The 24,768-nt window shown below is 54.0% G+C and overlaps 1 protein-coding gene across 1 annotated transcript in view; it reads right to left on the bottom strand.

Moving 5' to 3' along the window:
* The window catches only part of TEX264 (testis expressed 264, ER-phagy receptor), a 39,654-nt gene extending 15,251 nt beyond the window's left edge, over window positions 1-24,403 (bottom strand). Inside the window, exons 1-4 of the mRNA XM_066195370.1 lie at window positions 24,321-24,403; window positions 23,309-23,376; window positions 21,867-22,158; window positions 16,011-16,232 (exon numbers count right to left, since the gene is read on the bottom strand). Coding sequence (XP_066051467.1) covers window positions 16,011-16,232; window positions 21,867-22,124 — 480 coding nt within the window. The 5' untranslated portion in view covers window positions 22,125-22,158; window positions 23,309-23,376; window positions 24,321-24,403. The remainder of the gene's footprint in view (window positions 1-16,010; window positions 16,233-21,866; window positions 22,159-23,308; window positions 23,377-24,320) is intronic.
* Between the last annotated feature and the right edge of the window lie 365 nt (window positions 24,404-24,768).

The following is a 24,768-nucleotide window of genomic DNA, read 5'->3' on the forward strand; positions in this document are numbered from 1 at the left end:
CTCAGTGAAGGCAGCCCGCCATGCAATTTACACCTTGCCCGCCCGCGCTTCCCTGGGCCAAACCACCCAGCTGCTCCCATGGCTCCTCCAGGGCGGAGCGGCAGAGTGGCAGCTGCCAGGCACGGACAAACTGAGAGGTAAAGGAATGAGCCCGGGGGAGTTGGTGGGTTCAGGAGATCCCAGTGCTCTGAGAGGGCTGGCAGGGACCAGGCACAGGCTCCCAGGTCATGGCTGGCAGCTGTTGTCAGTCATAAACACTTTTCTCCTCCCTGGGATGGGGATTCCATCCTCTTCTCCAGCAAAAGGGAATAAGCTCCAGCCCTGCCCCGCTAGAGGCCCTGACACACTCTGGCCCTTTTCCTCTTCCAGCACTTGAGCTGCAAGAGAAATCCTGCAGCACATAAAGGAGCATCCATCATCTTCAGAGATGAGCCAGGTAGCGAGTCCCAGCAAGATAAAACCTCTCAGAAAGTAACCATGGGCAGTCAGAGCCCCCAGCGTGGGGATAGGACAAGCCTTGGACAAAACTGCCAGTCCAGACACGTTCAGGTACATTAGTCAGAGTGCTTCCAGGGATGCATCATACTGCCCCCAACTACAGGAATGTCACCTGCAGAATAAAGAGCAGATGGTGCAAACAAACACAATTCATGGGGCTTGGGTCCCCCTGGTGTTATGGTTATTTGGTAGTAATTAGTCCTGGAGCAGAGAGTTGCAGAAGTAAAGGAAACTTTTGTATTAAAAAAGATTAATTTTCCTAAAGACTCGGTGCTTTCCACTTTCCCAAGCTCTGCCTTGCTCCTGCACTCACAGTGGATAAAATGCCAGCTGGGGAGATGGTGCTCACCAGCTTCCCAGAGCTCCATATTATTGTCTCACACTCTTCCTCCTACCCGACCCCACCACATCCCATTTTCTTCTCCTCCTTCCCCATCACAGCCACACATGAACTCTCTGAAGGGGACTTTGGTTTTATCCATTCTGAAAGCTCAAACACTAGATTTTCGTAAGACAAGGAATCTGTGTAAATCCACATAATCTCTCCTCTCCTGGGAACCAGTCCTGGGTTCCTGTCCCATCACTATGGGAGCACACAGGTCAACAGCTGCACACGAAAGGAGGCAGACAAGACTATGGGAGAGGAGGACCACAGCTGGAGAGGGCTGCCTCTGCTTCAGAGAGCAGATCTCCAGGGACCAACACACTCCTTTCAGCTATCACAGGATGCTTCTTCAGCATTAATCACAATGCTGAAGGGGTTGATACAATGATCTCTGCCATCACGGATGACTGGAGCAATGCTAAATCGCTTTGCCTGCTCTGTTGCCTTGGCAAGGCTGCCAGGAGCAGCAGCTGTGGCAATTTCTGCCTCCTGTCAAAGCAGGGCCTTTCAGGAAAGGGATCATCATCCAAGATCATCTCCTGTTGTTCTGCCTCAGTCAGGCAGCCCACTGCACTGCAGCCTCCCACCCTGCACGGGACACCACACAGGCAAAAGGAGTCTCTTTGAAACTTGTCTTTGCCACGTTGCTCACAGGGAGAGTAAGTCCTAACCTAAAGTGACCTGCTCTGCCCTGCCATGAGACTCTTCTGGTAACACATCTTCTTCAATGGATAACTCGGAGAGCTCCTCATCCAGGTGGACATTCCCAACCAGCCTTGATGGCTTTCTCTCCTGGGCCACCATTCACTTGAGTACTTGCCCTTCTGCATCAAGAATGTCCAGACAAGCTGGAGGCTTGTGGTCTGCAGCCTTCTCACACATGTCCTCGCCCACTAATCCTGTCATGAAATCCTCTTGCAGCAAAGCCAAGCAACAGAAATGGAGCAGGAGCAGCAGTGCCTGGTGTCCACAGCACACAGGCGTTCTCAGTCTCCTGAGATGAGATCTGAGCTGTCCCTTCCAAATCTCAACCCTTTCCTCTTGCTCTTTGGATTTCAGGTCTCTCTACTTTTTCTTCCAGAGCCTGTCAATCACCAGGACAAACTCCTGTATCGTATCAGTGGCCCCAGGAAGAAAATGGAGGAGTGGAATAAATACCCTCCCTGTCCCTTCCTACCTCCTTGAACAACCTTGTCTTTCTGCAACGCCCCCAGTTCCCAGGCTTCATGGAATATATTTCACGATGAGCTAAGCTCAGCCTCACACCATCCCTTCACAGCTGAGAAAGCCAAAAAGGGAAGCTGAAGAACTTAACCTCACTGAACTTGCACAGAATACAGCCACCAGCAGCCCAGGGCAAAGCCACGATGAAACTGCCTGATTCCCAAACAAAATAGTCCTCCCTCCCTACCCACCCACGGGGACTTACTGTCAGGCTTACTGGCCTCATTTGGAAGGCAAGGAAGATCCAGAAGAAGAGATCAAGTGGGTTTCAGCCTGGTTTGCTGAGGAGGAATAGGCAAGCTGGTCACGACAACCATAAGCACATCTCAAATAGAAGATGTTGGTAAGACTGATGTCTGAATGCAAGTTTCCAGGACAAGAGGATCTTCAAAGCTATCAGCTAAGTGCAGCCAGCAGTGGAGAAAGATTGTTTGAGCTCCCGCCCAGGGAAACCCTGCACTCACAGGCTTGACTTGGGTGACAGGGATCCCAACCAGGCTCTCTGTAGGGCAAAACACCCATGGGCCACTGGTCACATTTAATTCACTGCTCCTCCTGCTCCTCCTTCCCTTGCCCAAGGGACAGATATCCCCTTGTTTATAAAAGCAAGCCAGGGCCTGGGAAGAGTTCCTTCCTGAATGTTTATAAAAGAACAAGAGGCATTTCCCCACAGGCTTCCAGCAAAGCCACCTTCAAACCTCCACATCCAAAAGCCTGAACCTCTCTTCCCCAAAAACTTGGCAAAGGGCAAAGACACAGCAGCTCTGGCGGGCTCCTGCGTGATGACAGTTCCCCCGGTGAGCTCGGCTAATGAAGCCCCCGGAGCCCGCAGCCGCCGCCGGCGGTAACGACTCGCCCGAGGAAATCCCCAGCGCGCACACTGCGCCGGCGGGCACAGAGCAAACGGCACAGGCGGGCAGGCTGCCGGCAGCGTGGGAGGAGCTGGGAACACAGGCCCGGCGAGCAGGGCTAAGGGAGGCGAACCAGCGGCACCGGGCAGATTCATCAGGGACAGCTCCGGGTCTCCTCGAGCCGGGACACGCCATTTCAGCGGCCACACGTGCCGGCACACTTCTCCATCGGCCCTGCTGAGAGTGGGCATGGCAAAGCGAGGCGACGCCGCCTTTCCTCTGCAGCTCTCACCTCCTCCTCCTCTCCTGCCCACCAGGGACCCGGCTCAGGTCCCGGGGGGCTCATTACCTTGGTCTGAAGAGCAGAGCACCCGCTGAGCCGCCGCGGTGTGCCGGGCGTGCAGTGGCAGTGGCTGGCGGTGCCAGCAGGGACACAAGCTGAGTGCCTCCAAAGCTGGGCTCTTCTGCCGGCAACGGAGGCAGCAGGGGAGGGGAGCAGCTGCTTTCAGCGACCTTTGCAGTCTGGCAACTGCTCCTCTGCCAGCACAGGATCGTGAGTTTGACTGTGCAGATCAATCAGGAGGAGAAATCAAAGCAGTTAGGCAAGGACAGAGCCCAGCCTGACTCTGCCCTTCCACAAGGATCCCATATGTTCCCAGATGTGCTCCATGAGCCATTAATGCTCTGGAGATGCATCACGCCAATCAGCTTTCCAGATCTTTCCCTCCTGGGAGCCAAGAACCCATCTGTACCACTGCTCTGCCCTCCCAGGTATCCCAAACCATACACAGCCCTGTGTAACACCACTGACGGCAGCACATCAGCCAAAGCTGCAGCCACAGAGCTGCCCCAGATCCTCATTAGTGTCCTGAGACCTGGAGGACATCCCTCCTCTTCCCAGTGCTGGTGTCCCCCCGCAAACTCTGGGTACCTGGAGGATGGGGAAGACTTTGAGGAAGCATCTCTACATGTCTGTCCCCATCTGCCCTTCCCCAAGCAGCCACAGCTTGCCATGGGCAGGAAGCCTGCTGCAGCTCTGTCCCACGAAGGCTGCTGGGTCTCGGATTGCAAGAAGGGAGGGATTTGGACATTGGTCCTGCGCCCCAGGGCACAGCAGAAAGGCAGAGCTGAGTCAATGCTCTGGGTCCCAGAGTAGCTCCCACCAGGCGACACAGCTTTGCAGGGGAACTGCTGGGAGATGAAGGCGGTGGTTTCTTGGGGTGGCAGGGCCTGGGCAGAACAAGTGAACTTGGCATCTAGAGATGCATGTGAGAGAGGAGGAGGAAGATGCAAGAATGGAGAGGAGTCAATGGCTGGACTCCTCTACTGAGAGCCCACAACATCTGGCCACTCCTGCAGCCACAGCAGCCAGTTCTGCTTTGATCCTTCCTGTACTGCTCGGCAGAGAAGTACCTGAGCAAGTCTTTCTCCACACTGACCTCTTGATAAACTTCTGCCAACTCAAGGTCTGGTTACTGAATCACTGGGAGGACCTTACCCCAAGCTGTGAATCTGCACAGCGTGAAGAGCAGAGCAGCTGGCCCCAGCAGATGATAGATATCTACCTTCCTGCATGTCAAGGACCTGCCATCAGCTCCAGACAGAAATAAACCCCTGAGTTAATAGGAGTAACTGGCCATCCAGTAGCAGGGAAAAAATGCAGGTGTCCACAATGGGAATGAGGCCATTGTTTCCCTCCCTGCAGCCTTCCCAGAGTGCCTTACAACCTTAGGGAGTGAAAACAGAGCCTGTCAGCAAATGCGTGAATCCAACAGGCAGCTGCAGAGAGGGCCACTCTGTGATCAGCCATGGCATATTCTCTTCATCCCCCAGGGCTAGGACACCCCTTCAGGTTTCATTTGAAAGGCAACAGCCCTCAGTGCCATGCTGGGACTGGGGGTCCCAGACCAACCACTCTCCCAGCTGCTTTGAGCTCCATCTTCAAGCAGCAACTTTGCCTTAGCATCCATCCCTGTGAAGATATGGGAAAGAAACACAGTAGCAGCTTTAAATGTACCAGGAGATTTTCTGGTCGGTGGTGTGTGGAATGGGGGAACAGAAGCAGAAATTTCCAGGGGTTCTGTGATGCAAATGTGCCCATCCACAAGTTATCCACTGTGATAAGCAGCCAGAGCCAGGAAGAGCAGTTACTAACTCACTCTCCCCACTGTACCTCTGTCACCCCTCTTCATCCCTGCAGGGTTATTATAATTCCTCACATTAGCAGAAGATGCAGGTAAAACCATCTGTCTGCAGAGCGAGCACCCGGTGGTCATTGTACAAGCCGCCAAAATAATAAAAAAAAAAATCATTCCAATTACTCCATAGCGACAGAAAGTCCCAGGCATCCTTCTGCTCTGAGCCTTTGAAATGTAAAGCCGCGCTGTTTGGTATCATTTAATTTGGAGCTCGGCCTCAGATCAGCAGAGCCTCACTGAGCTTTAGGAGGAGGCAGCCATGCAAAATATACATGTGCAAAATTCAGATGTCAGTGGCCTAGAAGAAAAGCATACCCCAAGCCTCACCAGTAACTCCATTTCATGGCCCCAGCATCTCTCTTTTGCCATCCCAGTGCCAGAGGAGGCTGATTCTGTCCCAAAAGCTGGGTTGAGCCTCTGCTCCAAATCAGTACTACTTTCTTTCTGGTACCCAAGAGAGGTGACTCCCAGTCATCATCTCCCATCTTAGGAAGGTTTGTTCCTCTCTCCATGCTGGAAAGCACATTCTTTTTCGGACTATGGAGCCAGCCTAGCAGACCTGGCAGGGCAGAGGCATCCTACCTAAGGGAGAGCTTATCTCCAACAAACCCAGCAGAAATGCATCTGCTCAAGCCAGGTGTGAGCCTCTGCCTCCTCACACTCACTACAGCATCGAGGAGCCCACCAAAGGTGAATGTTGGGTGGGCTGGGGACAAAGAAATGGGTTGGACTAGAGGCACCATCAGATGCTGGTCCACTCTTGAGAGTAACAGGTACTTTCTGTTCTTACCAACACAGGGCCCTGCACTAGATCCTGAGAGAAACCAGCTCAAGGGTGACAGAGGACAAGCACTGGCTTGTGCTTCCCAGGGAGATTGGCCCCTCTGCACACTGTGGTCCAACAGCAGGGGAACAAATACCTTTCCTTGTACCCATGCAATAGGAGAGATGCCAGGTGACCCACCCAGCACAAAAGCCATGCAGGTGAAGAGAACTGCCATGGTTTGTTGCTTGCTCGGGATGGAGCAGGGGAAGCAGCACAGGAAACTTGGACATCCTGCCATGCTGCAGGCCTCTATCAGCTGCCTTAGGGCAGTTCTAATCTGGAGTGATCCCTTCCAGCCCCAGGCATGAGCGGTGGAGTTAGAAACTGCCAACATTTCTATGACAGGCTGATTTTCCCTGGTATGGCTGAAGCACAGGCTGGAATAAGCTGCCACATGCCAGAAAAGACACAAAAGGAGTCCTGGAGCTGAGGGCTCCAAAAACCTGCAAGCCAATAATTAAGCACAGCTCAACCTTCCTCTTTCAAGGAGCTCACAGACCAGTCTGCAAGCTGCTCTAGAGCCCTGCAACAGCTGAGGCAGCTGGATACCATGAAGATGAACCCAGTCCTGACAAACCCAGAAGAGTTCAAAAGGCCAGGATTTGGCAGCCTACTGGGACAATCCAAGTTGCTCTGACAATAAACAGACAGTGGGTATTTGCTCCTCAAGGCAGGATGGGATGTACTGGCTGCGTGTAGGTCTGCACTGAACTATTGCACCTCTCCATACCCTGCACCCACTCCCCAAAGGCTGAGTCCCTGCAGGTCCAGGCAGAGTGATGACCACCAGGCAACAGGACAGAGAGAGGAAACGCACATGCTGAGCCCATTAAAGCCTCCCCAAGATGTAAGCAGCTCCACAGACTTCCACACCTGTCATGGTCATGAGGACTGGCCACTCTGGACACCTCCAGCCTGCTGCCTCTGCCCAGGGCCACCAGCACACAGAAGCATCAACCCAAACTGCATCCACAAGGCAGCTGCTGCTGCAGGCAGGCAGAGTGTGTGTGTGTATCTCCCTGTCAAACGAAGAGATCCTGAGGGACTTCTAGTGTGACCCTTTGCTCCAGAGCAAACAGCTGGGCTCAGCCACCTCACTGGTGCCCCAGCCACCAGTGCAGCCCCAAAGCTGTGCCTTGACTACGGCACACATGCTCTGGGTAGGAGGAGCAAGAACTGATTTTGGTCTTTCATCCCTGTGATCCGATCACCACCCAACCTCTCGACTCATCCATCCATATTTTGACTCACTGCAGAAGAGAAATGTTTTCACTTTCCTCCCCTCCCCAAAGTGGGGCCTTTCCTACCATTTTATATCTAACTAGAACTGAAAAAGTGCAAGTCAGTCATAGCACAATGGTCCCTTTTCTGGAGGTAAAAATGCCACCGCTTTCAAGTGTATTATCTGCCTGCTCTACAGGTTTCAAAGTGGGAGCTTCACAGCCAGGGAAACTGGGCCAACAGCATTTGTTGGAAAAGAGCAATATTTCTATGAAGCTGTTTCACATTTGATCGGGTTCATTTTGCTGTTTCTTAAGCCTGGCACAGCTGGCAAGGTCTGGCCCAGAGGGCTATGGGGAAGAACCTGTCCAGACAAAACTCCTTAGGACTCAGCTAAAATAATTGCAGAGAGGCAGATCAATCTCATCCTTGAATTAATTGACTAGCTGTCAAGAAGGGAAGACCCCAAGGTTCAGGACACTGTCGCTGCTGGAAAGACCTGGACACGTCTCCAGTGCCTGACAAAGAAAACCTTTCGAGCTGATTGCATCCTCTGGGATTCTCTATAAATACATCTGGGGAGAGCATACATTCAGATCAAGTCGATAAAGAGATCTGACAGAAAAGCACTGTAGTATTTCACTCTCCCTCCTTGCCCAAGGCAACCCATTTCAATTCTTTCTCTTCCTTGGACAGCTGTATGAAATATCCCCGGCTTCTCCTGTGATCATTAATCCTCGCTGCAAAGAAGAAGGGGAAGCAAATCTTTTGTCTGAGAAGATTCATCTCTGTGATAATTTTGCAAGGTTGGGCAAGTCATTACAAGGCTGCTCTCCCAACTTTCCAAAGCAGCAGCTCAGGAAGGTGAGGGAGCTTCCTACTCCCTCCTGGGACAAAAATGCCCCCAAACAGGACCACTGACTGACAGCTAACACAGATCCAGGCTTTTGGCTGTCAGGCCATCAGGGGTGCCCACAGAGTTTGGCATGCATGGGAGGGCAGGCACTTGAAGTTCACTCTTATTCCAGGAGCTGCCTTTGGAAATGTTCCTGAAAAAGGAGCTGGAATAGCAATAGGGTCAAAATGCTGGATGTCACAGGAAAGCGCCCATTGTGGCAGAGAACTTGGGCTAATCTGCCAGCTGGAACAGCCTCCACAGGAATATGGTGGAGACCCCATAGCCAGAGGCTTTCAAGATGCAATTGTGCGCAAGATAACCATGCTCCCTTTCCCATGAAAGGTTGTCTCTCTGTATGCCCCTTCCAACCTGGTCTGTTCCCATTTTGTGATCAATTAGAACTGGAAGGCCAGAGTGGCAGGAGCCTGCATCCCACACCAGCTGCTTCCCTAGAACCAGGACTCCCTTGCCTGCTGCTAAGACAGACTCTTGCAAAGAGTCAACAAAAAGTTGAGGAAAACTGAGTGATTTCACACATGCCACAAGCTCCAGAGGCAGGGAAGGAGTCTTTGTAACTACCAAGGCTGGTCAGCAAAGCTTTCCTGCTCAAAGCAGCAATGCTGTCAGAGCTGCAGTTCCACACCTGCTCCCATACAAAAGCTGAATAGCAGAGCCAAAACAGAAGCTGCACAGTTAGCTTGCAAGAGGAAAGGTGTGTGCAGGCACAGGCAGAAGAGCAGCAGGAATGGCACCAGCACAGGCTGGGAAACCAGCACACACTGACTGGTGCACACTGACGTACCTGGCACAGGCAGCACTGAACATGAAGCATGGTTAGTGCCAATTCACCACCTGCCTGAAAGGACCAGGGAGAAGGTGACAGCAGATGAGCAGTGGCCTGGGGCTGCCACATTCCTCTGGGGAAATGGGAAAGTGGGGATGCCTGCTGCGAGTGGCAGGAGACGTGACGCAGAGCCCCAGATCCCCATATGTTCCATTAGCCACACAGGAGGAGTGCATTCCCTGCAGACACAGGTTAAACAGACCTGTTCTGCTGCACAGGCAGCTCCAACGGCCCCCACGGCGTTAAACGACATTGCCCACCAGACTCCCTTCCACCTGGCTCAGCCCCCAGCCTGACCTCGTGGGCACCCTGCCCTCCCCTGCCCACTCCCCGCTGAAGGCGAGGTCACTCACGCTCGCAGGACTGAAACATCTTTGGACGGTTTTGTCGCTAAAAATATTTAATAACTAAAAGTCGCTGCGAACACGTGAACTGATGTGATGTGACATCCAGCTGGGGGGTGCCAACCAGCAGTGAGCGGGCAGCCTCGCTGCAGAGAGCCACTGGAAAGCAGCTGTCAGTGCAGGTCAGGAGAGACGAACGTGCCCGCAAAGGCACAGACACCTCGGGGGCCCTCTCTACTCCCTGCCGTTGCATGTCACCTTTTGGACAGGCTCAAGCTGGAGCATCACAGTGCCCACCCCTCACCTGCTCCTCCCCCCAGCCCAAGATCCAGAGTTTCACTGATTCCTGGCAGAGAGCACACACCCAGCACTCCTGACCAAGCCACTCCGGTGCTTGTCCTTAACATCAACCAGGTTGGTGGACAGCCAGGAATGGTCTGTGAATAGTGCATGAGCCACATGTGACATGACCTACAGCCCAGCTAGGGACCATGCAAGAGCTCCCAAAACACTTTCCCTGGAGCCTGTATCCCTGCTCCAAACATCTGACAGCCCATGGCCAAGCAGCCTGTCACACTGTCAGCTCTGGTCTTATCCTGGCCATCAACACAAGATGGACACATCAAATCCTCTGTGACTCTCTAGGATTTTTTCCCGTTATTATTTGGTGTGTGAGGATCACTTCCCAGTAGTGTCAGGTAATCTCCAGTCTTCCCAGGGACCCTACAGACCTATACCCAAGAACATATGGGCTAAAACTGAAGGTTATCCCACCCAGCCAGGCAGCTGAGCCACCACCCTAGCACCCTCTTTAAGCAAATTAATTCCCACAGTCACACTGGGGCATGGGAAAAAGGCAGGAGAGGGATCGAGGGCTCCATTTCCCAGAAAGCCACTGGCATATTCTGCAGGGTAACCCATTGATGCAAAGAGGAAGAACATCAACAGCATAAGTGTTGTCAGACCCACATGAGGAGACACTGAGGGCAGCAAAGTCCCAGGTTAGTGGTGATAAGTTCTGGATAAAGGTATCCTGCTCCTCCTTCTCTCTAGAGAGATGGATATATGGCTTTGAGTGACCCTGGCTCAGGAAGGGCTCCACCTTGGGCAGCAGTCTTCAGCCTCTGGTTCCCAGGCCTTGCAGGAGAGCAAACGAGTTCATGAGGACAAATGAAGCTGTGGCCAAGGAACACAGGACTGAGCATCTGTTAGTAATTCCTAGACCTCTGGAGGAAAATTCAGGCAGCAGTTGATTGGCTGAAGCTGCCACTGTGATCAGCTCTCACGCACGTGCAGACTGAAGCCTGAGCTGCTCACACACGACAAGCTGGCATTTAAAAATGCTTCATGCACAGAGGCTGAAATAAATAAACTAAATCATCCAGGAGAAAGAATTTAAGTGGAAAAACATCCCAATAATTGGGCCCTTTTCGCAAATGTTTTATCAGCTCCCAACCCCCACCCCAGCCTTCCAACAGCCAAGCAAAAGGATGGCCTTTAAAACACAAACCATCTGGGATGGGAACACAGCTCCGCAGACCTTCATTTAAAACAGCTGGGAGAAAAGGATTTTCAACAGATCTGAGCAAAGGCAGCAGGCTGAGCAGCGTGGTCAGGAGATCCAGAGGGGAAAGATGATGCAGCCTCACAAGGACGCTGAGGCTCCCAGCTCCCCCCAGCCAGAGAGGCATCCAAGTCATGGAGCTGCTTGGGGCACTAGGTAGGGGAGAAGAGTCTGAAGGATGGCACAGATCCTGGACAGGTCAGCCAGGGGAAACCTCAGCAGCACCAGTGAGAAGGGAGGAGCGTCCACTGAGTATTTCTGCACTGAATTTAGGACAAAGTCAGACAACAAGGGCAGAGAATGTGGGTGGAATGTTTGTTCTTCTGTTTGTGACATGTCTATCTGTTCATGACAAGATAAAACACATGGCTCACAGGCCCACATAACACACATGTTAACATGCTGAAGTCCCTGCTGACAAGCTGTCCACATGTCAAAGGGTGATCTCTGGCCAGCTGGAGATGCTAAAAAGTCCCAGGAGAGACAGCAGCCTGTACCTGCCAACATTCAGTGGGTAAATAACTGACTTAAACAAGCACAGACTGCCCAGGCAAAGGCAGCCAAGACAAAATATACGGATGGCTGCATCTGGGCCAGATCACCAGGAAGCAAAGGAGATCGGCATAATTAATGCCAACCAACACTCATTTACAGCTGTCAGATCCTGTTGGCAAACATGATTTATTTTTGTGGGGAGGGAGGGCTTGACTGATAAACAAACCAGCACTCGTGCCACTCAATCAAGCTCAGAGAAGACATCGGACTTGGCATAATTTCCCATCTTTAACCAAGAAACTACAACTCCATCAAAGGGCAGAGGCACGTGTTTGAAGTCGCTATTAGCTGGCTCAGGTCAAACCCAGGACTGGGGGTCTGTGACAGGGGACAAGATCTCCACTGAAGATTCATGTGCGACAGCAATACAACCATTGCTGAAATAAAGCATCTGTTTGAGCTACTGACAAGTCACAGAATTTTGTAAGTTGAAAATAGGTCCAAAAAAGAAATCAGAAATTAAGGTCAGAAAATATGGAAAACATTGGAAAATACAGGAACTTTAAAAGCTTTGTGTATTTAGCTTAGCAAAGAGAGAGGCAAGAGGTGACCACATCCTAAACTGCCATAGCTGACAAGGGGAGCAAAGCCTGCTCCAAGCTAATGGTCCAAGGAATAATACATTTTCCTTGCTGTAAACAAGAACAAGCCACATCTTTCTAGCACTTTGTGGAGCTCCTTTTATGGGAAGCTGAGGTGTGGAGGAACACGACAGCCTCTGTCAGGCAGGAGCCAACCTGATAGTCTCCCAGATCTATCCTGGCATCACAGAGTCCATGCCAGCCAACCTTGCCCGAGATCTGCACGGTAAAGGAATGATTCACAAGCCCATGGAAGTGGGAAACTTGTGATTACAGAGCCCAGGGGAAGGAAAAAAGCTGGGAGTTTAGCTGAAGTTGGAGGATACCTTTATAAGACCACCTGAAGAGATAAAACCCCAGTTTTCCAAGTTAGGCAGAGTCAGAGTTTGAGGTCAGTCAGCTGCTGCTCTGGAGGGTGAAAGGCACTCAGGATGATACTGGTATCCACTTCCACATTTTCCTTGTCTGAAGAGAGCACAAAACTGACCCAAAAAACCCACAAAAAGAGGCCATGTTGAAACAGGCACTTCTAGGGCTGCAGTGGGAGACACCTGCCAACTCTGCCTTGGATGCAATTAGCCAATTCTCCAGCTGACAGAGGAGACCAACAGCCAGAAGGTCCAAGCCCGCCCACCTGGCAGTGCCAGTTAGATGTCAGAATGGATGCAGAGAGATGCAGGGACACACAGCCGACCACAGAGAGCTCATTATACCTAAACCAGAAGAAACTCCTTGAAATGGCAGGAGCTTACAAGGGAATAACCTGCTCCCAGAGCTGTCAGAAAAGGTCCTCACCAGAGAAGAGCTTTCTCCTTTGCTCCCAGGAGTTGGAAGTGCCAGGTCTGACAGGCAGCTGTGTTGTGGACCAGGAGTGCACATCCCAGGAAAGCAGGGTATACCTGCCTGGAGGCAGGGAGAAGCCACATCAGAGGTTATTACGGAGGAAATGCTTTTAAGGGACACTAAATAACCCCAGCCTATGCCTTAAATAACCCATGTTCAGAGTGATGAGCCAGCAGCCTCTCCTGGGGCTCCTCAGAAGGCAATCCTAGCCAGTAAGTCACTGCCAGCCTGCCATCCCAGGGGAAGGATGTCCTCTTACCTGCCAAGGATGGCTGCAGCCATTTCCCCACAGCTCCCAAAAGCCAGGCCTGCACCAAAAGTCTCATAGAAATGCCAGCTCCTGAGCTCACAAGAGCCAGGGGGGCAAAGATGTATGCTGCAAGGACAGCCTGGACACGAGACCTCCTACTCCATGCCAGCTCATCTCCCTTCCACCCTTAATGAGACTGTCACCCTACTGCTCTTTTCTTCGTCTTGTTATAAATTTGTTTTTAACTTTTCCTGTCCCTCCAAAGCCGCACTTTGTGTGGGGAACACAAAGTCCAGACTGCTGAAAGCCAGCACCACTGCACCCTGACTGCTTGGGAAACATGAGCCACAAGCATTCCTGGTAACTTCTGCACAGAACTAGCAAGCCCAGAGGGAGCCACTCGTCTCATCCACAGCCACCAAACTTCGGGACTAGATGTCCCCAAGTTAACCTCAGGGGATGTCGTGGGAAGGCCACTGGAGTGCCAGCTGTGGTAAGGCTTCTTTCAACTCTGCCCCAGACTTCCCCCCCCCCACCTCTCACTGTCCTGTTCCCTCAGTTGGACCCCAAACCCTCAGCTCCTTTGCCCTACATGCCCCCCTCCAGTCCCCTTCTCCTCCCATTGCTCTTCTCTGTTTTTCAGCACCTCCAAAGCTTTCTCCACCCTCCCTCCCCACCTTGCAACCCTCTTCCTGCCTCCTGCAGCTCCCTCTCCATCTCTGGCTCTCCCACACCTTCTTTCTAGGACTAGGCAGCTATGTCATTCTCCCTCCACTTCAGCTAATTCCCTCTCTCCCATGGGAGCCAGTATTTCATCCCTGCCACTGAGTCTCCTTTCATGCCTCATGGCTATTGCCTTCTGACCTCCTGAGATGGGAGAGCTGTGGGGGACCTGCTCCTGGCAGGCCTGATCCCCAGCTCTCATTAACAGCACCCTTCCCAAAGCAGGCACAGAGGAAATAAATAAATAAATAAAGCAAATCTGTCTCACTGCTCTCTCGGGTTGCTTAAGGGAGTTGGGCTCTGGGGGTGGGATGAAGGATGCTATTTGGAGAAGCTGTCTCCATGGCAACCCCCATTCCCACCACTGAGCGGGCACAGGTCACCTGTTTCCATGAAAGTTTCCCCCTTCCCTCCCCATCCCTCCATCCCAGGAAGTGCCAGCACAGCCCCAGGGGTGCTGACAGTCCAGGCCGAGGGAGAAGCAGCAATGACACAGAAGCAGCAGGGATGCTGCTGGCACAGCTGCAAACGGCCTCGTGCCACACTGGGGAAAGGCAGGGCATCCCCACGGTGCAGTGTGCAGGGATCAGCAGCACCCACTCCCCTCCGCCCCACCCGGCACGGCAAATCCACCCTCCCCCTGCCTGTGTCCCCACGGCCAGTGCCGGATGGGCCCCGCCCCACTGCAGGACATTCGGACACACACCCTGAGCCGCGTGCTGCCGGGACTGGGGCAGAGATCAAAATGCGGCCCCTCCCTCTGCACGTGGCTGCGGGTGCTGTGTTTCCGTATGCATTCAGTCGTTGTAAACCGAAATGGACTGCTCCCATTGAACACTACCAGGTGCTCCCAGAACAACCCGTGGTTCCCTTTTTAGCTCTAACAACTCCATCTCTCATGCGACAGATGCACTGCCGGGACCTTTCCCCAGCTCAGGCAGCGTCAGCCCGGTGTCTCCGAGCGCCCCCGCGGCCAGCCTGCCGCTCCCGCCCGCGCCAGCCCCCTCCGTGCCCGCCCGCGCGTCCGCCACACGGCGGGCAGCAGTGCCTGGTGCCCCCACAGCACCACCGGCACAGCTCCAGGAGGAGACACAGAGCATGGAGCGAGAGGATGAGAACAGGGGACTGGTTCTGCTCTCCGGAATGGGGGGAAGGAGCAGTGGTGGTGTCACCTACAGCCAGCAATAATGCATCTTTCGCCAGTAGCAGTGGGCAGCTCCCTGTGGCAGGGAGGACAAGAGGGTCGGCAAAGAGCCCCCAGCTGAAGTTCCTGGATTGGCACCCAGGCAGCCATCCTGCAGCACAGCGCAGGCTGGAGGGATTCACACGGTTCCCCCACAAGGCTGGGAGTTTCGCCAGGAAAAGCAAGTTTATAAATAGTGTCTTTCAACACGAACAAACGAAAGCGTCAGAACTCGACAGTCAGATAAGCCACGGGCTGAGCACCGGCCCCTCCACAGCATCCTCCCCCACTGGGAAGGACAGTCCCTTCCCTCCAACATCCAGCTGGCCAGGACCTTCCTTGCTCTCTGGAAAGCCTGCATCTGGAGGTGCCTGTGTCAGATGTGCTGCTTGGGAACACCTTGCTACAGCTGCTCTGGCAGCCAGAGCAAGGCAGCAGAGCTGGCTTCCAAAGGACCACAAGCAACAGGGAAGGCCACTTGGGGCAAGGGCAAACACAGCCCACAGCAGCTGGCTGCCCAGAGCCAAGATCCACAAATTTCAATGTACTGCTTAAAAGAAAGTTTTCATAAGCCCACAGGCCAGAAAGTTTCTAACTTTTGTCCCTGAAGAAGACAGCTGCCCCACTGGTGAGGCTGGCACTCAAAACAGAAGTTCCATGGCACGAAGCATTACACCGAAGGGCACATACCTGCCAGATCCTAATAACAAGAAAGAGACTCAAGGGGAAAATCAGCTTTTATCTCTGTGTTACGGAGAAAAGCAGCAAGTTATTAGATGAGAACTTGTTTCTCATAAACACAAAACAGCAGAAAAGACACCTCTGTGCCTACCGAGCGAATGGAAGGACATCCCTGCTGGGGAACTACCTGCCAGATTGCAAAAGGAGGAGATCTTGATGGTAGTGCCCAAGGGAAAGCATCAAGACATGACATGTCAGAGCAGCCCCATCAGCTGTCAGGAAGAGAAGCCTCTGACAGCCCACTGAACACATGCAATGCTCCTCACGCCACACTTGCTTACCTTGATGTAGGTGTCAAGGGCTGGGTGGACACGGTTGACTGCCAGATGGATGGACAACGGTGTAGTGAATGGGAAGGTCGCCATGACCACGTGGCTGGGAGCAGGGAAGCTGAAGATCTTAAAGCCATACTTCTGGAACCGTTTGATCTGCTCTTCTGATGGTTTCGCGTCTCCCTCACTCAGGATGCGGCCTATGGCAAAGCGGCACTTCTCTGGAGACACCTGATTGAAGGGGACAGACAGAAGGTCAGAAGAAGAGAGAGGCCTGACACTGGCCAAAACCTCAACTTGCAGAGCTTGGAGGCAGGAGAAGATCATAAACCAGTAAAACCAATGGCCCGGCAGGATCAGCCACACCAAAGCAGGTGCCCAGTCCTAATCCAGGCTGATCCAGGCCTAAATCATCTACACTCCTCCCAGCCTAAACGCACAGCCCAGTGGGGAAGGGGCTACTCCTCTCCTTGGAGGGTAGAAAGACTTGCAGCAGAAGAGAGCTAAACTCCACCAAGCTGCTCACTCAAACCTGTCACAGATGACAGTCACTGCAAAAAGTGTCTCTCCTGATCCTGCATCAGACACCTTTCTGTCAACAACTGGTCACTGTCATCCCCTTCTGCAGGACACCCCAGCAGCTCAGGGAGGGGGCTCAGAGATGTGATCACAGCTTGCCCAGTTTGCCTCCACCCCACCCCTGAGGAAGTCTCCTGGCAGCCATGTGCACGTGCCACCAACCACCATGGGCCAGCAGCACTAAGCAGGAGAGAAATTCAGAGGCTGCCAGGTCCTTCCAAAGTAGGCACACTCAGTATGGCAGTTTTGGGGTGGGGAAACGGAGGCAGGTTAAGACCTGCATGCAGTTACCCAGCTGTTTGTAGTAACATGAAGAGAAACATATTCACTTCTGTCCTGAACCCCAACAACATACGATACCTAAAACATGCTCTCTTTACGGATTTGAGGATGCCTCGCATTAAGACGGGGTGCAGGGCTCAACCCAGCAAGGGGGGTGCTCAAAGCCCTACTACCAGCACAGTGATGGCCCATGGGACTCCAGCCATATCCACACCAAGGCCGACCCAGGCCACAACTTTCATTTCTAGTTTTCAACAGAATCCCACCACTTGAGTTCAAGCTTACCCACAGCCCTGGGCAGGAATGCAGGAAGGGAGCTGGAAAACGCAGCCACTTTCCCTGATATAACCTAAGGGCACAAAGGTGTCACAAAACTTTCACAGGGACAACGTGAAGCAGACCGAGGATGCACCAAGGCCAGCGTTTTACCCCCATCCCCATGCAATGCCACAAGGGGATCTGTGTTCCCTGATCTCATCCCTAACTTTGCTGTACTAAAGCTCACCAAATCTTCCTCCTGCAGTGGAACCACTCTCTCCGAACTCCTTGCCCTGCCTTTCCCTTAAACACCTTTTGATGTCACACTGCAGGACCATTCCAGAGGGGGAACACAAGCAGATGTAAATGGAAGGAAGAAAGCAGCCTGTGGAGCAGCATCCATCAGGCTGGGGACACGTCTCATGGCTCGCTCTTGCCCTCCTGTGCTGCAAGAGGGAGCTGCAGACAGGGCTGTACCCAGCATCCATCACCGCTCCGGGCAGGAAAGGAGAAGCAGATCCACCCCAAAGACAGCCAGAGGCAGCCGAAAATGGCATCCCTGGGAAAAGAGCCAGATGAAACAAGGAGATATGGAAATCTAGATTAAATTCCTTTAAACATTCAATCTCCATTTATGTCCTGAGCAAAGACAGTTCAATCCTAGCCCTGGAGCAATTGTCAGAAGGACTGGAGCTACTGCAGTGGGCAGTAATGCTAGGCCAGGTGTGTTTGCTTCCTCCCTTCTTTTACCTTTCCTTTTCACAGCATGGAGCCCCAGACATCTTTCCAAGGGTCGCAACAAGGCAGATTTGCCTTCTCCCCATGGAGAGGAAAGAGAGGAAAGAGAGGAAAAAGGGAGGAAAAAGGGAGGAAAAAGGGAGGAAAAAGGGAGGAAAAAGGGAGGAAAAAGGGAGGAAAAAGGGAGGAAAAAGGGAGGAAAAAGAGAGGAAAAAGAGAGGAAAAAGAGAGGAAAAAGAGAGGAAAAAGAGAGGAAAAAGAGAGGAAAAAGAGAGGAAAAAGAGAGGAAAAAGAGAGGAAAGAGACTCCACTTAAAACCAGCCTTCCCCTAACAGATTTGTCTTTTCCAGTAGGCAGGTGCTGATCAAAGCCTCTGGTCCCCCAAGGATCCTGACAGAGAAGCTCTGGAAATTATTACTTAACCTATCCATCAGCTTTGCCAATTGGAACCCATTTTTGCATTTGGGCCTTATCCATCCAACACTTGGGCATGGGCTCCTGGCTGAGCACAGGGACTGCAGGCAAAAAGCCCTGGCATGTGCCCACAGCTATATGTGAGCAGGAGCTTGGCTGGAGCTGAGTACAAACCCACCCGCCACTTCCAGTCCTTGCTGAGGAGTTATTTTTGTTCCAGAGGTGGGAAAAGGAGGGAGAAATCCTCCGGGCTACTAAATATTAAATAAAAAGGAAAAAGAGAAAAAAAAAAAAAAAGAAGTTGAAATTAATATTAATCTTGTCCATTAAAACACATAAAACATTGCTGGCAGGGTTTTGGCAGCACTCAGGGAGCATCCTTGTGTGAATGCTGGAGAGCCAGGAGTCAGCAGGGAGCCCCAGGGACGCTGGTGGCAGTGGCTGCCCTGAGGCCTGGCATGACCCCAAGGCAGCCCACATGCTCCAGGCCACGGGGCTCTCCCCAGCCCCACTCCCCGCCAAGAGCAGCACACGGCTGCTGCTCGCCAGCTCAGCATTCCCATCCTTTCTCCTAGCCAGAGCTTCCTTTGACCACAAGTCCACCAGCACAGTAACTGCCACATGGCACCTGCTGGCCACCAGCCCCTTCCTGCTCCAGAGTCAGGGGCAGCAAACCCCCCAGGAGCCGTGGCTGGGGGCGGGCACCAAACCCCCCAGGAGCCGTGGCTGGGGGCGGGCACCAAACCCCCCAGGAGCCGTGGCTGGGGGCGGGCACCAAACCCCCCAGGAGCCATGGCTGGGGGTGGCTGTCTGGCCAGAGCTCTCCAGTGCTCCGCCCGCAACACCGCAGGTCGCAGCCAGTACGTTCTGCTGCCTGATGACAAAAGGTCTATTTTTGGAGACAAGTCAACATCCATGGCAAGTGGCCAGCTCTGGGCGGGCCAGCTCTGCCAGAGGGTGCTTCACCGAGGTCAGGAGAGCACTGAGAATGAGGAGGAAGAGGAGGAAATCATCTCTTCCTCTCAGGGGAAAGGCAGCCTGGGTGAGCAATCCCACCCTGCGGAACCTCCAGGAATGAGGAGCCAGCAGTGCACACCATCTCCCATGCCATCATGGCTCAGGGGATACGAGCACACAGGGAGCCCCACGGGACACTGGGGTGCTCTGTGCCTGGGCCAGCACATCAGGTATGATTACTGCAGTCTCCAGCCAAGAGACCAAGCCACACCTGGCCCTTTCTTCACCTGCCCAGAGGCAAGAGAACCATCTGCCCAAACACATCCTCACTCCCAGCACCCTGCCTGGCCTGACCTGCCTGTTGGTGAGATGTGGATCTCTGTGGGGACCATTTCAAGAGCCACAGATCAGCCTGTGGAAGGTCCCACCAGCACCCCAACTGCCCCAGCAGACCAGGTCTGACACTGTGCTAGTGGATGGCAGGTGAGTGGAGGCTCCTGTCGCTATGCAGAGCTGCAGGCACTGCAGCTATATTCTGCACAGCCCCCCTGTGCCCCAGCCACCACAGTGGCCACAGAGACACGAGGCTCACGCCAGTGTCACCTGCTCAGTGTCATGACCAAAGGCAGCCATTCCAGAGAAGGGCAAGGTCCATGGGGCTGCCTGCCAAGCCTTGGAGGGCAGGTTAAACTCTAGCCACAAAGTTGGCTTCCAAAACCCTGGATGGCCACCAGGGACAAGGCCTGCAGCCCCACTGCCTTCTCTAGTCACAGAGTGAAAGCAGAGATGCAGAAGGTTCAGGAAGAGAAGAAAAAAAAGACAAAAAAACCCTGCCTCTCCTGGAAGGGGAGGCAGTTTGACCCTGCATTGACAGCGAAAATTTTCAGGGTCAGATCAGAGTTACTCCTTCCTAGCTTCATCTGTTGCTACCAGGGAAAGCATTCCCTGTGCCAGCCAGGGCAGGAGTTAGCACAAATATCCTTATCAGTATCCATGGGCCTCAGCAGTACAGGCTTTTACTAGCCCAGGCTTTGGCAAACAAAGGGCCAAGGCACAACACCCTTGATACAATGTCAGCTGAAAGGCTGCTGGGAAACCAGAGGCATGTGCACATCACATCCCTGGAGCAGGACAGGACTGAGAATGGACACTGAGCCCTTCCCACAGCATTGACTGCCTGCTCTGTGGCTGGACACCACAGCAGAACAAGCAGCAGCATCAGGATTCTCAACAGGTGAGGCCCTCAAGGGTACAAGGATACAAATTAGGGGCAATGAAATGGCTACTCTGACCACATGGGCACCACGGCTCCTGCTCCAAACATGACACTTCCTCCAGACAAAAGCATCCAAGCATGCCTAGTCAAACCCTGCCTCTGCCCAGCTCATCCTAAGGAGAGAAGTCATCCTTGGCATCATCCTTCCCAGGCCAAGAAGAGGCACCACATTGTGTTCTCTGCCTCCCATGATCCAGGTAGCTAGAGACAAGTCAGGGCATCACAGGATACCAGGACACAAGGTGACTGAACACACCAGGCTCCTCTGTGCCCAGCCAAGCTCAGTGCTTTTCACCTCCAGTGTCTTCCTGCCACAGCTCACTCAGCACTACGTTTTCATGGACAAGTTCTTCCCTCAAAGCAGGTCCAATCCTTGGGAGAACCATCTTGCAAGCAACAAAACAAGATTTCTAAAACAGGACCAGACACCCCCAGAGCAGAAGCACTGGGTGAGAGCTGCCAGCCCAAGCACTGTGCCCTGCACCAGCCCCCAAGACATAAGCCCAAGCACACATGCACAGCTGCTGGCCACTCTTTTGTCCCTCCTCCCCATGGATTCCTCCACGGTCACAGTAGCTACTGCAGAATTACTGGGGAGCCAAGCTGTCTGCCCCAGACAAATGCCCACATGCCATTATTTGCAAACCCCCGAGTCACTCAGTATCAGCAGCCAGGTTCCACCCCCCAGCAAGTTCTGATGCACTTTTGTTTGTTCCTTGCCTTTAACTGTTCCCATGGAGTACTGGGCTCTGGCTGGCAGCCATCAGGCAGCGTGCTTTCTGCTAACTTCTCAGCCCGAGGAGCATCATGGAGCAACTGTTTCATCAGACAGGAGCCCTCAGCACGCAGCACCTGAGGTTTCAGTAAGAGCTCTCAGGGGATGGAAGAACTACAGGGAAGCTCAGAAACACATGAGAGCACTAGAAATGAGAGAAGGAGTATGGATAAGAACAGACCAAACTTTTGAGGAGAGACCATCTGCTTTCAACCACAGAGCTGCAAGTTCAGAAGGAGCCTTGGCTGCACATCCAGGGAACATGCCAAGGAATGCCTCACCTTGGGGTCATGAACACTGGTTTCTGTTCCATAACCAGGTCTGTTATCCTGCTGATACCCTGTTGAGCAGAGGCTATCAGAAGACACGTAGCTTTACTCGCCCAGTGCCTTTCACTCAGGATTATGCAAAATCCCATCTCCTATCAGGTGCTTTTGCCCACACAGGGTCCTCTGTAGATCTGGGAGACCTTGTGAACCCCAGTGCTCATCTACAGAGGATGAGCTGCATGTGCCTGAAACACAATTAGGGAGCATACCAAGCTGGGAACCACAAGAGCATGCTGGCCTTGCCGGGCACATCTTACCGTGTGAGGGTTGTCATAGTAGACGCCGATGGAGCAGAGCTTCGAGGAGATGCTGCAGCCATCCGTGAAGAGCTGCCCGGACTCTCCATACGGGCCCACCCTGAACTTGTAGGCCAGGGTCATGTTGCCGACAGGGGGGGACCCAGCACTCACAACCACCTCGGTGAAGAGCCCCGAGTAGACGACGAAGCCGAAGACGGTGAGCAGCAGCAGCACGACCAGCGCCGCGATCAGCCCCAGCAGCACCCAGTCGGTCATGATGGACACCTGGTGCGCCACGGCTCCTCAGGCACTGGCAGCAAGAGCAGAGAAGAAAAAGAAGGGCAGTCAAGCTACCACTCAGGCAAAGAACTGCTTTCTAAAGTGATTTATTTGCAGCAAAATGCACTCTCTTCCAATTCTTCTTATGCGTGAAGCTTAATAGAACGGAAACCCCCCAGAAGCCTCCTGTATATTAGTGCCACATTGCATCAGCCTGTTCCAATTGGTCACCAGGTACAAATTATATTGCTTCTGTGCCACTTGGGACCGAGGTGGTTTTGAAGGGAGGACAGAGAGGCATCATCTCCATCTCCTCAAAACTTCAAATCCAGTTTTGCATCCAGGAGAGACCAAAAACCACCCTGGGAGCCTGCATCATGCAACAGATAACAGATACATAAGACTATGCGAAGGATCAGGGAACCGTAATAAAATAATTTATCATTCATAGGTATCAGGTCCATTTTAACCAGGGCAGCCCCTTTGTCAATACATCTAGAAGCCCAGACCTTCCTGCAATGACCCAAATGAGGACCACACCAGTACAGATCCAGATCCAAGCACCCAGAGAGGCTCAGAGGAAGCTGAAGACCCAGCAAGAAAAGCATTCCCAACACACTCAGGTACAATGAATTACTGCTATTCTTTTTAGATAGCTTTTTTTAAACTAAAAGAGTTTTTATAACTTCAACAAAGGCTTCCTGTTTTCTTTGGCATCTTTTCTCTTGCGCTGACTGTGGGACACAGCAGCCTGGTGAATGCCTCCTGCTTGATTTCACCCACCAAGTGCAACCACTCTGGAGAGTTGCAACCCAAACCATTTCAGAAGAGTTGTTTTTATTTATATTCCCTTGACACACAGCTCTGGTCACACAGGGAATGGTTGCGATGCTCCCCTGGGACTTTCACAGAAGGTAGGTTTGGAAGTGAGCGTTGAAGTAAACAATCCACCTTTACCTCCGTGTGTTATAAACACACTTTGTCCACAACGTATTGTTCATCGAGGCTACTGTTTGCTCACTCAGCTTTACAAGAGAAAAGCCACATCCTGGTAAGAAGCACAGGCGGCTCTGCTCTGCTTGAGCTCAGCAAGCAGATACATGGCAAAACCAAGCCCTGCTGAGCCCAAACTGGGGCCTTGCTTCTGGGCCAGGCACATCTCACACCATGACCCCACTCACCTGAAAAACCAGCTCAGCTCAGAAATGCTTCAAGACATCTGATCCACAGGGGTGCGGGATCTGTGGCGCTGCAGCAGGAAAAAATAAGTATCATTGCTTCCTCTCAAACTCACGGGACCAAAACCAAAACAGCTGCGGCAGAGCAGCCGAAAGGTGCCCGGTCACCTCGGACCTGCTCCCCAAAGGAGGGGTGTCCCGAGGAGAGCCTCCTCCTGCAGGACCACACAGGCCAAGATTTCTTCCCAGAACTCTGCGGCTGAATGCACCGGCACCAAAAAACAAGGAAATGGCAAAGGAACGGTGAAAGAGGATGATGTCCTGCCTCTGCTGGTGTGTCCCAGGCCGGCCGTCCCCGGGGACACCTGAGCCGCACCCGGAGCTGCTCCCGGGTGCCCTGGCGGCAGAGAGCTCCCGGAGGGATACACCCGCTCCCGCAGCGCCTCAGCTCCTCCCTGTAACCAACACAGACCTGGCACTTCCAATCACGGCTCCGGTGATTCGCCCGAGCTGCCAGCCCCACGCCCAGCCCCAGGGCCCCGATGGCAGCCGCCCCAGAGGAGAGCAGGGTATTTTTGGCTGTTCTTCCCGGTTCCCGTGGCTCGTTCCCCGCCGGCACTGGCAGGCACTGCCGGTTCCCCCCAGCCCTCCTCACGGACCGGGGATGTCACCTCCCCTTTCCGGCCGGGATGTCGACCCTCCCGGCGTCTGTGCCTGGCGGAGGGTGGGGGTCTGCCCCAAGCGGCCCCGCAGTCCGGCCTGCCGGCCGGGAGCTGCATCCCTGGGCCCCACCTGCCCGCAGGCAGCGCCCTTCGCACCGGCACCGGTGCTGCCCCCGCCGCCGGCGTGCCCACCGCCGGAGCGCTGCGGGACCCGGCCGGCGCCCTCCGGCTCCAAGCAGGCCGCGGCCTAGGGGGACCGGATCGGCGCGGCGCTGCTTGCCGGGCCCCGCGGATCCCCGCAGAGCTGCCCCCGCGGTGCCGGGCGGGTCCCCGGGCACCCCCCGCGCTCTCACCGGGGCTCCCGGTGCGGCCGGCCCGGAGCGATCCCGGCGCCGCCCCGCCCCGCCGCCAGGGGGCGGCTGCGCGCGGGGCCTGGGGGCGGGGCCGCCGGGATGGGCGGGGCGCGGGGTCGCATTACCAGCGCGGAGGGGGCGGGGCGTCCGGTGGGGGCGGGGCACCCCGAGGGTTTGCGCGTCCCTGCGGGGCCGCGGCAGCGCCCCGCGGGGATAGCGCCTCCTGGCGGGCGGGCGGCGGCACGGCCCGGCCTCTGGGTGGACACGGTTCGAGTCCTCCCCGAAGCTCCACACAGCTCCCGGCTGCTTCCCGACCCTTCCCAGCGCCCCCCGGTTGCTCAGCCCTGCAGGCCGGGAGCCCCTCCCTGCGCCGAGCAGGAGGGCTGTGGATGCAGGGCTCCCAGACGCCTGCAGCAAGGCGGAGGGCTCTCCCCTCCCCTCCCCTCCC

The sequence above is a fragment of the Chamaea fasciata genome, unplaced genomic scaffold (assembly GCF_029207755.1).
Source record: "Chamaea fasciata isolate MVZ Bird 193981 ecotype frontalis unplaced genomic scaffold, bChaFas1.0.hap1 SCAF_13, whole genome shotgun sequence".
In the NCBI taxonomy this organism is placed as follows: Eukaryota; Metazoa; Chordata; class Aves; order Passeriformes; family Sylviidae; genus Chamaea; species Chamaea fasciata.